The 16,243-nt window shown below is 38.9% G+C and overlaps 1 protein-coding gene across 1 annotated transcript in view; it reads left to right on the top strand.

The window, feature by feature from the left end:
- The first annotated feature begins 322 nt into the window (after positions 1-322).
- The window catches only part of LOC139728094 (uncharacterized), a 47,015-nt gene continuing 31,094 nt past the window's right edge, over positions 323-16,243 (top strand). The window contains exons 1-4 of the mRNA XM_071639058.1: positions 323-389; positions 5,266-5,342; positions 7,303-8,672; positions 14,353-14,494. Coding sequence (XP_071495159.1) covers positions 5,336-5,342; positions 7,303-8,672; positions 14,353-14,494 — 1,519 coding nt within the window. The 5' untranslated portion in view covers positions 323-389; positions 5,266-5,335. The remainder of the gene's footprint in view (positions 390-5,265; positions 5,343-7,302; positions 8,673-14,352; positions 14,495-16,243) is intronic.

Below are 16,243 nucleotides of genomic sequence, written 5' to 3'. Positions count from 1 at the left end.
CTTGTTCAAATCACTATATTTAAAAAAAAACAATATAACATCATTACTTTTATTAATCGACCAATAAAAATATGCATTTATAGTATGAATAATTTAAATTCAGCTGTGTGAACTTTTTTTATTTTTAGAAATGACAAAACTTTAAAAAGTGCACCAACTTGTAGATGGAAAAAGGGGCAGCAGAAACCGGAAGTACATGCTTATTATCAGTTACGCATAATGTTGTGACTGTGTGTGTAGCTAGCTAGCTAGCTGGCCAGGTTGTAGGCGCTAGGCTTCTATAGTAATTCTAACGTCGGCTCGGCTGTGTGATCGAGCCAGAGTTCCTTAGTTGAACATTGCGAAAAGACTACTAGTATAACTTCCTGCCAGGCAACACATTTGTATCAGTAAGTAACCCGAAATTATTACATAGTATTCATTCAAGTTATTCTCGTATGAATTGAGCAAATTGAGAATCTTACATTCGACGAAGCAACATCTAGCTAGAAAGTTAGCGTCTTGTCGTCTCCCGTGGCCGTGTCAACCGATGGTCAAGACCAAGTCACCAAACTTCACGACTCAGTTCTCGTTGCGCGTCGCCGCTTCCTCCTCCCGCATCCCGAGGCCCCGCGCTGAGGAGCTGCGCTGCAGTGCGGGGTTATTAACCGGTTCTCACTTGACGACGCCTTGAATTGATCTTCGTCTCGACTCTGCCGGAAATACCAACCTGTCTACATACATACCAATAAATAAAGTCCATGTCTACGTTACAGCTCCAAATGTAGATCTTCTCCTCCCGAGTGCATCCATGATTTCATCTTGTAACGTTTACATGGCTAATTTATCAAATAATTACAAGAACGAAGTAACAACAGTTGAGGTCTAGCCAGGACGACCCCCGTCTAGGACTCTAACATTAACAAGTTAGTTATTCGATCTAACATTAGAAATATCATAGTGATAGAGTAGGTGTAGTTTCTATACAGCTAATTTACACGAGGGTCACAATGTCAGTCTAGACTCTTACACGTTACAGTAACGCGCGGTTAGATCTAGATGACTATTAAACGTTAGACTTGTATGTGTAGTTGAGCGAAGTGTTGAGCCGCGAGTCTAAAGTAAGTATACTAAAATGTAGAATCTAACAGTTACACAAACAAGTTAAACCTTGTCTACACGGGTTAGTTTACAAGTGGTAGAGTAAATGTCCCAGTTCGCGGCCACTACGTACAGCAGCATATTTGGTATTAACTGCGAACAGCACCCCAAACGCGTAGCGTAATGGGGCTGCGGACTGTAGCATTCAGGATCATGACAGGGGTAGTATCGCACATAAATATCAACTTGAAATCGAAAAATTTCTTCAATTTGAAGACTTACAGGTGAAGTTGAAGTGTTGACAACAGGTAACGTGCAACGTTTGGTTCTACCAATAGTCCCTTTCTGTTCAAATTGATGACTTAATAATGTGACTCGGTCGAGAGGAACCTGGGAGAGCTACACTGAATTGACGGCCAGCGCATGCGCACACAAACATCTTATCCGGTCAGTGGATTTGAAATTTGTGTGCATTTGATGTGTGCGCATGCGCTGGCCGTCAATTCAGTATTAGGGGGTATGCCTAATAATGTATGGTGTTTCCACCTTCCCCTCAGCTTGTTGTACCGAGTCTTGCAGTAGCGATTGATTGAGGTTTGGGTTGTTGGTCATGTTGTGTGTGTTTATGTGTGTGTGTGTGTGTGTATGTGTGTGGGTGTGTGTGTGTTTGAATGAAACAAGATTGTGAAAAATGTGATTGCAAGGCAAGGGTGAAAGAATAAAAAGAGAAAGGATGGGAAAGTGGGAAGGAAATGAATGGAAAGACTTTAACAAAAAAGCAAACCTGGAAAAAAAGATCAAAAGATTTACAAAATAGGAAATAGACTTTAAAAGATAATAGAGGGAAAGAAAGAAGAGAAACTCACATTATAAAGGGAAGAAAAGGAGAGATTGGTATTCTTGAAAAGAAACAGGAAAGCAAAAAAAAAAAAATTATTATAAAGGAAACCAAAACCGAAAGAGAAATGTGGATTGAGTGAAAACAGCAACATTAGTAGAACACATCAGTGAAAGTTTGAGGAAAATCGAACAATCGATGCAAAAATTATGAATTTTTAAAAGTATTGGTGTTGGAACCACAAGATTAGGAGACTATTAGAGGTTATGACGCCATGTGCGGACAACAATTTAAAGGAAAAATATAAAGGGAATTCCACAAAAATTCATTTTTCATGAAAATTACACATTCCGTCAACTTGATGCTAACATATGTTAAGGGTAGCAATTATTCCCCCTGCTTTCTGAAAGCAGTTAGTTAAGTGCTCTTTCATTGTGCTAGAAAAGTGATCTTTTTGTGGAATTCCCTTTGTATTTTCTTTATATTGTTGTCCACGCATGGCATCATAATGTCTAGTAGTCTCGTCATCCAGCGGTTCCAACACCAAAACTTTAACGATTGATTGTCCGATTTTCCTCGAACTGTCACTGATGTGTTCTACTTTAGCTGCTTTCACTCATCCAGCGGTTCCAACACCAAAACTTTAAAAATTGATTGTCCGATTTTCCTCGAACTTTCACTGATGTATTCTACTTTAGCTGCTTTCACTCAATCCACATTTCTCTTTGGGTTTTGGTTTCCTTTAAAGGGGATGGCTAGTAACTGATCAGTAGGAATCAGTGGGAATGCTGGGGGATGATTGTTCCAATTCTTGTGGGATTCATTTAAGAGTACATGTGTACATTATATATCTGTTGTGTGAAAATTATTTCCTTCAGAACGGTCTCATATTCAAGTACTGTGCAGTTTAATGCCCCATCACTGTACAGGCATGTTAACCTGGAAACATTAAACTGCACATTACTTGAATATGAGACCATTCTGAAGCAATTAATTTTCACACAACAATAGATATGTAATCCGTACTCTTAGTAAAATGAATCCCACAAGGATTGGAACAATCATCCCCCAGCATTCCCACTGATTCCCACTGATCAGTTACTAGCCATCCCCTTTAAAGGAATGATTAACAAAAGAAGAAAAGATAGAATACCCATAATGGAATGAGAGATGAATTCAAATTGGATGAAGGGAAAGATGAATAGGAAGATAAGAAAGAGGATTATACAGGTTGAAAAGGAAATCAGAAGGAAACATAAAAGATATTGGAGAGGACAAAAAGAAAAGGTAGATGGAGGGAAAGAAAACCAGCTTGCAAGAAACAATAGGGAAAAAAAAAAGATTGAAATGGAAATTGAGAGAAGTTGGACAAAAGGAAACCCACAAAGAAATGATTAATTGGAAGGAAAGGGAATGGTAGGAATACCCGAAAATGAAAGAAGGAAAGATGGAAAAGAAACAGAAAGATATTAAGGGGATGCACACACGTACATGCTCAACCGCTTTGTATACTACCGCTACTGCAAGACCTGGCTGAGGATAAGAGAGAGAGAGAAAAAAAAAGAGAATTTAACTTTTCAAAGACACCTTAGAAAAAGCTGGTGTGATTGCTACTTTCAGGTCAAACAATCCACCCTTTGGGTTTGCATTTGCTGAACATATTCATACTTTATGGATTGGTTGTGTTCAGAGCAGCATTTCAAGTGATCAAGTTTTTCCGACACTTGTAATTTTGTCATAACAAAAGGTTTGTTTGTTTTTTGTTCTTTGGTGGGTACATGATAAACATGTACATGTATCTATGTATCCCTACAACAATCAACAATAACACAGTTCCATCGCCACCACATGCAAGACTTGTGTAGATCACTCCCTTTACTTTTTTTTACTCTCGAGCTGATGTAATCATTGTGGTGAAAGACTGGACTTGCAAGCGGATGTTTCACAGACTATAATGGTCACTGATAATGTTATATCTTCTACATAATCATTGATCCATCATGCTTTACAGCCACAATCTGCGATCAGCATACTTTTGAGTCAGAATTATGTATTTTTCTTCCTTATTTGGCTTTGAAATTTGATAAAATCATTAGATGCGGTCCATCTTAACATTTTTGATAACCACTAGAAATTCTTGTTGACAGTCACAGCACGAAATGGAAAGTGTGTATGATGGGCATTTCTACATGATTACCCAGCCAGTTTGTTACTCAGAGTGAACAATTCCATCGTGGGTGTTTGGCCTTGTCCTTGGCTTATGATAGCACGAGTGGGTATCCAATGACTTGATGCTATGCTACTAGACCTAGACTTTACCATGCTATTGCCGTATCAATTAACATTATGAAAGTCTGCAATGATCTTCTTTGAATTGTAGTACAGTAATTTCTGTTTGAATTATGGGAAAAAACTTCCTCATGTTCCCCCCTAATTTTTGCCATGTACCACTCTACACCGCTTGACCCTTGTTGGCTTACGGATGAATGCACATTTTATAGCAAGTTTTGCTGAACGGGAATTATGTTTGAATGAAGCAGTTATACAAGTGTGCTTCTCTACCTTCTCCCATGAGCATGAGGCCTTTGTCTTGACAAGAGATCAGACATTCCATATACCAGTACATGTGTCCCATAATTTGGTCAGACGAAGAATTGTCTAAAGTGGACCATCCAAAATTCAACTCCTGACGTTTGGCTACTCATTGATTTTAAAAGTACCGGTATCCTTTTTGCATGCGGTTGAATTTTGGTACGGGAACCTTAGATGATAAAGAGAGATCTATACAGATCTACAATGTTATACAAACAAATTATGAACAATGTGAGTGCACACCTTAAGATTATTCTTCTTTTGATGAAGCACGGGCCACCGTTGTATCAGCTTGTACTAGTACTGAACTCTTGTATCAAGCTGTAGGCACATTACCCCCTAATATGCCATGTCCATGTTTACTTACCAAGTGCACAATCAGTTTGATAACATGACTTTGCGTGAGGATAATGTTTGTGGATTGTATCAAACTCAAGACTGACTTCAGCACCCTAGTATTGTTTACATATTTGCTTAATAAGAATATTCTTGTCGAAATCTACCATGTTCTCAGTTATCTTCAATATCTGCAAAAATGATTCCTTTCAGGGCCATCATAATCTCTTTGATATTATGCATCATCTATTTTAAAGTTTGCATTTATTTAGCATTTTGTTGTATAAAATTTTGAAGTACATACAAACATTTTACCAACACCATGACTTCACAACTAACATGTACCAAAAGGGACAGTTCTTCGCATCAATTCATGAATTTGTTTTGTTCTTGTCTTATTTTTTTTCTTTGCATGTCAGGGATAACTCTGTGTGTGAGATTGGTCTTACTTCGTCTGTCAGAGCTTGTTTGCTTCTTTAGCGGGGCAGAATGGCAGGTGAGATCCTCTTGATTGATTATTTACACTGTTCTGCACTCCAAGCCAGTTTCGGTTCTCATTAGCCAACTGGTATTCCTACTTAAATTTGCACTTTTTAACCCATAGCGTAACAGAGATTAAAACATTCGTATTCATGTTTGCCTGCAGATGCTTACACGGCTGAGGAATCATTTAAAGGACAAGTTCACCTTCATAAACATAAGGATTGAGAGAATGTAGCAATATTAGTAGAACACATCATAGAAAGTTTGAGGAAAATCAGACAATCCGTTCAAAAGTTATGAATTTTTGAAGTTTTTGGGCAGTACCCGCTGGATGAGAAGACTACTGCAGTGTATGAATAACTTAGATTTCACATGCGTACAACAATATAATGAAAATATAAAGAGAATTTCACAAAATTCCATCTTTTGAAAAAAGTACACATTCCCCTGACTCGTTACCGACAAATGTTATGGATAATATTATTCCCCCTGCCTTTAGAAAGAGGCAAGTCAAGTGCTCTATTATTATGCGAAAAAAGTGAAAATATGTTGAATTTTCTTTTACATTTTCTTTATACTGTTGTACGCATATGACTCACAAGCTGTAGTAGTCTCCTCATCCAGCGGTTCCAACACAAAAATTTAAAAAATTCATAACTTTTGCATCGATTGTCCAATTTTCCTCAAACTTTCACTGATGTGTTCTACTAATGTTGTTGCATTTTCTCAATCCTTATGTTTATGAAGGTGAACTTGTCCTTTAAAGGAAACCGAAACCCCAAGAGAAATGTGGATTGAGTGAAAGCAGCATTATTATTAGAACACATCAGTGAAAGTTTGAGGAAATCAGACAATCGATGCAAAAGCTATGAATTTTTAAAGTTTTTGTGTTGGAACCACTGGATGAGGAGACTACTTGAGTTTATGACATCATGTGTGAACAACAATTATAAAGAAAATATAAAGAAAATTCAACATGCTTTCACTTTTCTAGCCTAATGAAAGAGCACTTGACTATTAAACCACTTTCAGAAAGCATATATTTTCTTTATATTGTTGTCCACACATGACATCATGAACACTAGTAGTCTCCTCATCAAGTGGTTCCAACACCAAAACTTTAAAAACTCATAACTTTTGCATCGATTGTCCGATTTTCCTCAAACTTTCACTGATATGTTCTACTAGTGTTGCTACTTTCACTCAATCCACATTTCTCTTTGGGTTTTGGTTTCCTTTAAGGGCACATCACATATTCAAGGGTGAATGATAAAACTTGCAATGGGAATTGGCATTTCGTGGAATCATGAAATCTACCAACTCTTCACATTATGTTTTTAATTGAAAAGAACTCAGTTTTCAAGTGACAAAAAAAAAAAAAATGAGTCATTTGTGAAACACTGAGTGAAGTGCAATATTCAGAGCTTACTTTATGTACAGGGAAAGCAAAGTGGATTCTAAGCACTGAAGTAATTATGTATGTCTTCATATGTTGAGACATTTTATTTATTCCAGGTTTACACATTTGTGAATTTATAAGAGGTGAAAAAAAATGCATTTCAGATGTGATGTGTAAGAAGCATAAGAGTTTAAAATATAATTCAGCTTATTTAGATTCAGATTGCGTATTAAAATTAGAAGCGTGCTGGCATTTCCAAGAATTTTTTGGAGTTAATCAATTTTTAATTCTTATGAGTTTATTAGGAAAGTGTAATTGCTGTACTCTCTGCTTTATTGTGGATTGTCGGTTCAAAGAGCAGGTTTCCTCTGTTGTACCCAGAGTACCCAATAAAAATGTGAATATTTCTGTTACTTTCATAGAAAGAGTTCATAATCAAATTCAATTTCTACCCAATCAACAGGAGTACTATGATTTACCATTATGAAATATGTATTAATAACAGTTGTATATTGATTATATTGCATCCCACTGTTAAATATCTACAACATTGCATGTTATCACCATCATACAGGTGCACCACCACCACTGCCTTCATCAAGGCCCAAAGGGGCATATGTGCCCCCACCCATCCCTTCTAATCGGCCCAAGGTGGCCTATGTCCACCCACTTCCACCCAGCACCCCTGAACCTGCACAGGAGGACTTGCACATGAAGACCAAGCAGCAGCCGGCCACAATTGATGGGTACAACGGTGGCCCCGGCAGTCTCGGTAGGCAGCTCCAGGCTGCTCTCCAAGATAGAATGATGAACAATCTGAACCAAATGTCCGACAAACCACAGCCCATGTCCAAGCCTGGCACTTTGGATGGTAGGACTAGTGGGGAAGCTTTCAGACAGCCTCCATCTAGTAAACCACAGCTTGCTAGCAAACCGGCTATACACCCTGCACCAGTGTCAGCACCACAGTCACAATCTCACAGTGGTAGTGGGCAAGGTAGACCACCCGTCCACATTTCATTTGGGGATTTATTTGGAGGGAGCACTAAACCCCAACAGCAGCCGCAATCTCAAACACACCCATTCTCGACATCAAGCAAACCAGCAGGCACCTCATCATCATCATCTGCTTTCAGCCAGTTAGCGGGTTTGTTTGGTTCATCCTCCTCACAATCCACAGGAACAAGCGTGACCTGGACTGCTACTCCAGAGCAGAAGGCGGCTGCTACCAATTACTCTTGGAATGTAGCAAAGGATGTCTCCAAGAATGTTAGTGCGAAGGATGTCTTTCAGGCTGGGAGCCTTCTTGTGTCAACTCATAACAACAGCGGCACTGTTTCAGCAACTAAAGATCAGCAAGCTGCTATTGGGCGTATTTCTGCCCAGGTTGGTAGCAGTGCTGCTAAAAACGTTACTGCCGAGGAAGTTGGGCATGCAAGAAACTTTGCCACTACTAATGCTGTCAATAATTTGTCATCTAACAAGGACCAAGGAAAGCAACCGTCTTCATTTGAACTTCTAGCCCAGGTGATGGGCAGCAAAGGAGGAGGGGTACATTCCAACCCCACGGCGAGGGCTAGACCCAAGCCATCTCAATCGCCAAATGGTTCAGCGAACATCATTTCTGGTATTCCCCCTCCTCCATCTCCCACCCTCCGCCAGAAGCAGGCCCCTCAAACACAGCTGGTGCCCCCAAGGGCTGCTCCGAGAGCCCCAATCGGAAAGAGTGCACCATACAAGGCCGGTGGATCCTCCCTCATAGACTTCTCAGATTTGTCGGAGCCAAGCAAGTCTGGTCCACCAGGGCTGCCCAAGACCAAGGCCCAAGGTCCAGCCGGGGCACGAACAAAGCCCACTATCATCAGGCCTAGTGCGGGAAAGGATAGCAGGTCATCGTCTCCTGCAGTGGATCAGCAGCAGAAAAAGAGCAAGCCTCCTCCTAGGGTAAGTACATTTCATTTTGTTCCTGTCCCCCTTGCACTTTAAAAACTGGGTAGTGTGGGGATTCATGGGTCACCCAATTCAGTCGCTGTCCATGGGGTACATTAAAAAAAAAAATGAATGGCACCGGTTAGCGAATATGTGCATCAAAACATACGCTCACTGGTAATGGTGGACTCCTGTTGAGATTCTTCGGCTGCGTGTGTACCTACATAGAGATCAGTGATACAGCTGTGCACAAGTCATTGCAGGAATTCTTGAATATATTTGACCTGAGCCAGCCTTCCCGCTCCATGAATACCCACATTGCTATTTTGTCTTATAACTGTGCTGTTGGGGTACTAAAGTCTCTAAGTCTATCAGAAATTTGATTACAGCAACAAAATCAGGGAAATTTGGTGACATTAGCCAAATGCAATGTCAATCAAAGCTGCACCTCTAACGTCATTTAGTGGTCGAACTGTTCACTAAACCAACAGACTCGGGTAACGTAATTGAAAAACACCACCAATGATGAGCTAAATTGGAGTATCAGGGGTCGCACTTAACTTTTTTTTTAACTAGCCAGGCGGACTACTTAGAATCAATTTTGACACTGAAGCAATATTTCGGCTAGTCAGACGGACTAGTAACTTCAGAATTTTATGATTTTTAGCTAGTCCGATGTGATTTTGGGTGGCCAATGGCCAGCGGACCATCGCTAATTTCGAACCCTGAGTATGGAAACTTGATTGGAGAAACAGGATACAAATTAGACTTAAAAAAAATAACAACTACTTGATTGGCATAGAACATGATAAGAGACTATACATACAAACAAGATCTTTGTAGGTGTAGGAGGAGATATAATGAATATAAAAAATGTGATATTCACAGGGAGAAGAGAGCTTTCACCTTCATTATAGACTTTATATTTGACTGATGTGGGAGTTAAATATTGACTTAGATCCTGTGCTAAGCTTTTATGAATGTCTCTAACTATCCTGTTTGGCTAATTTTTGAGTTGACTGCAGCACTGAATTAAGCACTGTATTTACAATCTGTTCCATCTGTGGCAAGGGTTTCAATATTCTGTCCATCTTGTAGAGTCGGCAAATAAAGACATCTCAATGACCGCTATGAGAATAGTAAACAATGTACATCTATACTCAAATGTTTTATCAGTAAATGTCACTTTAGGCACGGTCAGACTGGCAAAAGATCGCGAAGTTTAAGATTGCGATCTTTAAGATCTCGAAGTTTTGCCTGTGTGACCGCAAACTTCCTGCGAAACTTCTCGATTTGTTTGCAGGCGGCGTTTTCGAAGCGCAAGGCCATTGTCATTTGTACAGATGTGCATTGTTAGGTCACAATCACTAGCCATCGGACGGCGCACTCTTTCTTGCGCACGTACCAATGGCCCAAACTTCGCGATCTTAAACTTCTCGATCTTTTGCCAGTCTGACCGCGCCTTTTGTTGTGATATTTATGTATTCGTCCTTCTTGATTGCGACTTTGGCATCAGACACTTGGCAAAGCAAACAAATCACTTTCTTAAATCAATGTAAAATTTATACATATTGCCAGCCTGAGATAAATCCAGTGGGGCAGTAAATCATGACAAAGCCGACATACTTTGTTTATCAAAGGTGATAACATTTTGTTTATCAAAGGTGATAACATACATTTGTATTTTAGTTATGATATGATACATGGAGAACACCAGTCACAAGTCGAATCAACTTTGTAGCAGAGCAAGTTGTAGAGCTTGAAATGTAAGAAGATATTCTACCGAAAGGCAGTTAAAGAACATTTATCAAACTAACAGTGTATGATGTACTGTAGAGAATAAGAAAAGCAGTGACAATTTATGGACATTATTGTGAACAGATTTTAGGCTGACTTTCCCTGAGGTCAGTGATATTATAGAGTTTGGAGTGTGTAAGAGCATTGATAGACCTTTACTGGATATAAATAATGGAAAATGGAACACAGACTGGTGGGGTCAGCAACAAAACATGGCTTTACTTAGCAATTGTTTTTCGCTTTGGGCCCAAATGTGTTCAGGTTTTCTTTTTTTTTTTTTGTCTTTATTTGAATTGTTACATTCATCATCTGATTATCAGTCCAGAGTCAAGCATTTTGACAAACTGATCTTTCCTGGTGTATTGACTCTTAAGATTCCTTTTGTTCAGAAAGTTTATTAGAGGTGCTATTTTAAAGAAAGCTAATTCCATTTTTTAATAGTAATTTTCCAAGTGTGGAAAGATTGCCCATTATACAGACTTGTTTGTTTTATTTTTTATTCTTGTATAAGGCTTTATCTAATAGTCTCTTTGATTTTGTTTTTTGTTTTATTTTTGTTTTGATGTTCTCCCTGGCAGTGAGAAGTCAGTTATGGGCAACATAAATTTAGAAGGCGATTTGATAATTGAACAGTATTTCTGAGCGGGCAACGACAACAGAAAGAAATTGTACATTTAGGCATTGCTCCATGTGAAGTATGATTAGTATTACTTTTTTCACATCACATGTCTGTTATGGAGTATTTTGAGATTTAAACATTACTGGAAGCAATTTCAAGCATTTTTCATGCCTTAAGGCCGTGTCACACCTTTCCGGGCAAGCTTCGCGGGCTTGTGGCGAGGAGGTAGTTTCCAGCACGTAGAAGATTTTCCGTGGACGAACAAGAATGTTTGCAATTTTCGCACTTGTTTCTTACCTATTAGACATGTGCTACTTAGCTTCTACTTGCGTGCATTCTGTGTGACCTGCGTGAGAGCTTTGAAATCGATCCGTTTTCTGTTAGAGCGACTTATGGGTACTGAGAAGTACCTGTGTTTGAGTTGCCTGCGAGGTGCTGCCGGTAAGGGTCTCCTACTGGTGTTCTGCGTGTACATCTGTGAGCGAACCCCCACGTCTCACGCGGAACAAGTTTTGAGCATGCTCAAGGCCTTGTCATAACGTATCTGGGGAAGTTTTGCGGCTTGACTTGTGGGGAAACAAATTTGCTACCCGGAGCTCTCAGCAGTTGGTCCGCACCTGACAGTACCTAGCACGTATCTCGCCTGTAGTTGACCGGAGGTGCTTACGCAAGTCCGATTTAACCGCAGCCAAGTTTTGAGCATGACCAAAACTTTTTCTGGGTGAGTCACGGGGATGCCCGGAGAGGTCCACGCAGAATGCCCGTAGGAGGCCCTTAGCGGCAGCACTTCGCAGGCAACTCCCTCGCAGGTGCACTACTTCGCAGTCCCCTTATGCAGCCAAGATAATGACATTCCGTGGGACTTCTGCCATTCATTCGGAGGAATTCCTTCACTGAGTTGTCAGCCCCCATGCGACTGGTATGAAGGTCACACAGTATACCCGCAAGTAGAATTTAAGTAGAACGCGTCCAGCAAGTAAGACACATGCACTGACTCGCCCAAATCCTTGTGCGCCCTCAGAAATTTCCGGTCTGCTGGAAAATCCCTACACGCAACAAGCCTGCCTAGCTTGCCCAGAAAGGTGTGACAGGGCCTAAACATGGTTGTGGGTAAAAAGATTTGCGTGCACACCTCCGGGTGACTACGGGTGAGATACGTGCTAGGTACTGTCATGTGCAGCTCATTCCGGGGACCTCCGGGTTGTAGAAATTGTTCTTCATAAGTCGCACGCAAGGCTTGCCCGGAAAGGTGTGACACAGCCTTTAAAGAGGAAATCCACTATAAAAATGATAAACTCTAAAAGAAAGAGAAAAAATCCCTACAAAATGTTCCAAAAATTACCAAAATGGCATAAGAAATAAGGAAGACATGGCATATTGATATTTGAGATTCTTTCGAAGAATATTTCTTGACTAGTCCTTATGAATATTCAGATGAGCAAATTGATGTTGTCATACCCTCACAATTTTTCATGTATAAAGTTCATATGAAGTTTGGAAAAAATGTTATTTTTAGCTATTAAATACATAAGTAAAAGCATATATTAAACAGAATATATCAAAGTTAATATTTTTTTTGATGGTTTTAAGGCAGGTTTTATCATACAGCTGAAATATGTGATTTTGTCATTTCCGTACATATGAAATGAATAAGAAGTTGTGAGAGCATGACATCATCAACCTTCTGAATTTGAATAAGGACTATTTAAAATTTCAGAATAATATGTATGTCATAACTTCCTAATATTTCTTGTCCAATTTTGATTATTTTTGCACTGTACTGCAGGGATTTTTTTTTTCTCTTTCTTATGAAATTGATATAATTCTGGAGTGGATTTCTTCTTTAAAGTACAGGATGTATATTGTCATACCCTGGATTACATACAACTGTACATGTGTACATCCCAAGACTGTGATTTTCATACACTTGTTTTGAATTGTCAGATATAAATATTCAGATATGCAGTGGTTTGTCATTTCTGGTAAATTGTTATTGTTTTTCGGGGGGGGGGGGAACAGGGTGAATTGTTGTTGCTTCAAGTGTCAAGTTCCTTCTTGGTATAAAAGGTAGTGATACATGTATGATGATCATTGCTACATTGGATCACAATTTTCATCATTATAATTGTCACTTGTAATTGTTGCAATAGTTCTTACAAGTCAAATTGTTTCTTGTAAATTTGAAATACATGTTGTAGCTTTAAATTCATAAAATCCCCTCCCCCTTGAAGTGGAAGTGTTTTCCTCTTTCTTACTCTGCAAAAATTTCTTGGCATATTTCCAGACTAATGCTGTATAAGGGGTTCTCAGCAACATTTTCATCGGCATCAAAAATCTTTGCCTGATTTCCGATAATTGAATCATCCTGATGACCCCTCTGCTAGAGGGGCCCATCATCTCTCTGTTGCCTGACAGAGGTGAAGCATTTATTGTTCCTATTTCTTTCTTCTTCTTCTTCTTCTTCTTCTTTTTTGTTGTTGAGATATTGCAATGTAGGGCATCAGGCTGATAGTGGGTGGGGGTGGGGGTGGGGGGGGGGATGGGAGATTATGTGAAGAATCTTTGACAGTCCCATACCATAGTATGTCATGTCATGATTCAAGCTGTTTAATATCTTTATCAAGTTCAGAAGTCCATGTATCTGATTTAATTTCATTGCACTGTGTGTAAGGGTGCTCATACCTTGTGGATATGATTACATCATGATCAAGATTAACTGAATAGAAAGAGTATCCATGGCTAGAAAGTGATTGAAGATAATGAAAAGTAAAGCATCAAATTTTCAAGAGCTGCATGTTGGTACATTGTATTTCCACAAAGTTGGGATCCAGGATACTCCATTTGTACAAAATGTATGTGTGCATATTTCAACCTACATGTACACAATTTTTTTGTCTAGGTCTTTTGTTCGTAATACTGAACATATTTGTGTTACATATACACATGTACTATACATTTAACACATATTTTCAACTCTTCATTGGATATCATCAAAGCGTAATCCACACTTACGTTGTGTATCTACAGGGTGTGCCTGTGTAGATGTATAGTATAGTGTATACTTCAGTGTTTCAATTTCAGTATTAAAAGTTAAAGATGTGTGTGTATGCGTACAGTGTACTTGTGTGTGTGTGCGTGTGTACGCACAGAGATGACATTGAAAGTGCTATTACGCGTAATAGATAACAAGAAAGCTTTAATATGCAATGCTATGTACATTTGACATCATGCCATATAAAAGTGGTTTTTAAAACCATTCACATTTTTTTTTTACCCCAGCCCTCTGGACCCCCTACTAAAAAAATAGCACCAGCCAGGCCTAGTGCTGTTCATGGGACTCGGACAGCTGGAAGCACCCCACCCAGGCCAAGCGGACTCAAGCCAAAGAGGAAAGCGCCCCCTCGACCAGGCAGTCAAAAAGGTAATGCCATTGACTTTTAAAGAATTTTTTAGATTGATTGATTTTTTTTAATTTTTTTTTTTATGGTGGCATTTAAGACCAGCCCATCTGATGTTGTAGTTTACAGTATTACACTTTGACATGTATAAGGCATGAACACTTTCTTTTTGACCTGCTTAATTCCATGCAAATTTCTGCTTCCCCCTTTTTTAAATTTAATTGCTCTTATTTTGAATGATTTGTATCTTTTTTTGATAGGGGATGTTCTTTGTTAAGAACAGAGATGAAGAGGTTGCTTTGATTTATTAACTAGTAAAATGAATGCAATACAATAGCATTCTGTTCTTATTACAAATGTAATAATTGATACAATGTTACTATGGTTAAGCCTTAGTTTGAGTTTTACAGCATGTAGACATTCATGAAGGGTTTTTTTTTTTCATTTCATTTCATTTCATTTCAATTTATTTTCATATTTCTCACATATATCACAATAAAGTATATAAATACGAAAATTATACAAAACATAATTCAGATGAGACTTCATCAGAATGTACAGAAGTTTGATTTGGTATAAACACGAGGTCTGTATGCATGCGAATTACACTGTGGTCATAATGCGAAAAAAAAATATGATGGGGCCTGCGTAAAAGCATTAGCTTGTACAGCCGCAGGTCCCGTGAGTAATCAGATTAGGGGAAGTTTAAAGTACGGATGTTTTTTAAGACCAACTATATCTGGGGAAACCGATTAAAACAAACAAAACAAAAAATCCAATTAAATATATATCACTAAATAAAAATACAGAAAAACAGAAAGCTGAAAGGTCACATGTTGCAGCAGTGAACAACAACTGCAGAGATTCAAGGGGTGTGTTGCAGAGTATAGAAAATGGCGTAACTGTATGTCATAAATACATAAGTAGAAGGTGGGATAATGAGATTTGTCGTGAATGTAAACAATACCGAAAGCTCAGGAGTAACATTCCAGCATGGGTCCTAAAACCAAGCATTCCGTGTGACCATAGTAACCGACAGCTGTCACGCGCGAGAGTTTCGATAACCGAGTGGAACAATAGGTGCATGAACAGCGCAATAGGCAGACTGTTCAAAAATAGTGTTCATGGTTAGGATCCCGCCGGACTAAGGTGGGATAGACAAGGGGTAACAGTAAAGAGCAACAAGAACTATACACTATGCATGCCGTACAATGTAGCTGCTAAGAAGATATTGCTTCAGTTTTCGTTTGAATGAGGTTACAGTGGTACAACTTACAAGTTCCACAGGGAGTTCGTTCCAATATTTGGGCCCAGCGAACATAATGGTTTTTTTCGCGAAAATTGTTCGGGTACGTGGAAGGTGATATGCGTAACGTTGACGAGTTGGATAATCATGAACTGTATAATTTCTTGTAAACATTTGGGAAAATACGTCTGGTAATTGGCCAGTTGAAAATTGAAACATAAACAGGCCGACGTTGTAATAAAATAACTCGGGAATTTTCAAAATTTTATTACTTACAAAAAGTTCGTTCGTGTGGGATAAATATCCAGTGTGGTTAACAATTCTAACAGCTCGTTTTTGTACAAGAAATAACGAATCGATAAGGTTTTTAGAAGCATTTCCCCACGCCAGAATCCCATAGTTGAGATAGGGAGATATCAAAGTTGAATATATGCTCTGTAGAATATTACTTGGAAAATAATAGCTAAGTTTGTTAAGAACCCCGGTATTTCTAGCAATAATTCTGCTTACATAATTAACATGGGTT

Source organism: Diadema antillarum, unplaced genomic scaffold, assembly GCF_040938485.1.
Source record: "Diadema antillarum isolate AM-2024a unplaced genomic scaffold, OU_Dant_1.0 seq00000163_RagTag, whole genome shotgun sequence".
In the NCBI taxonomy this organism is placed as follows: domain Eukaryota; kingdom Metazoa; phylum Echinodermata; class Echinoidea; order Diadematoida; family Diadematidae; genus Diadema; species Diadema antillarum.
This window is presented reverse-complemented; position numbering and strand designations above follow the sequence as displayed.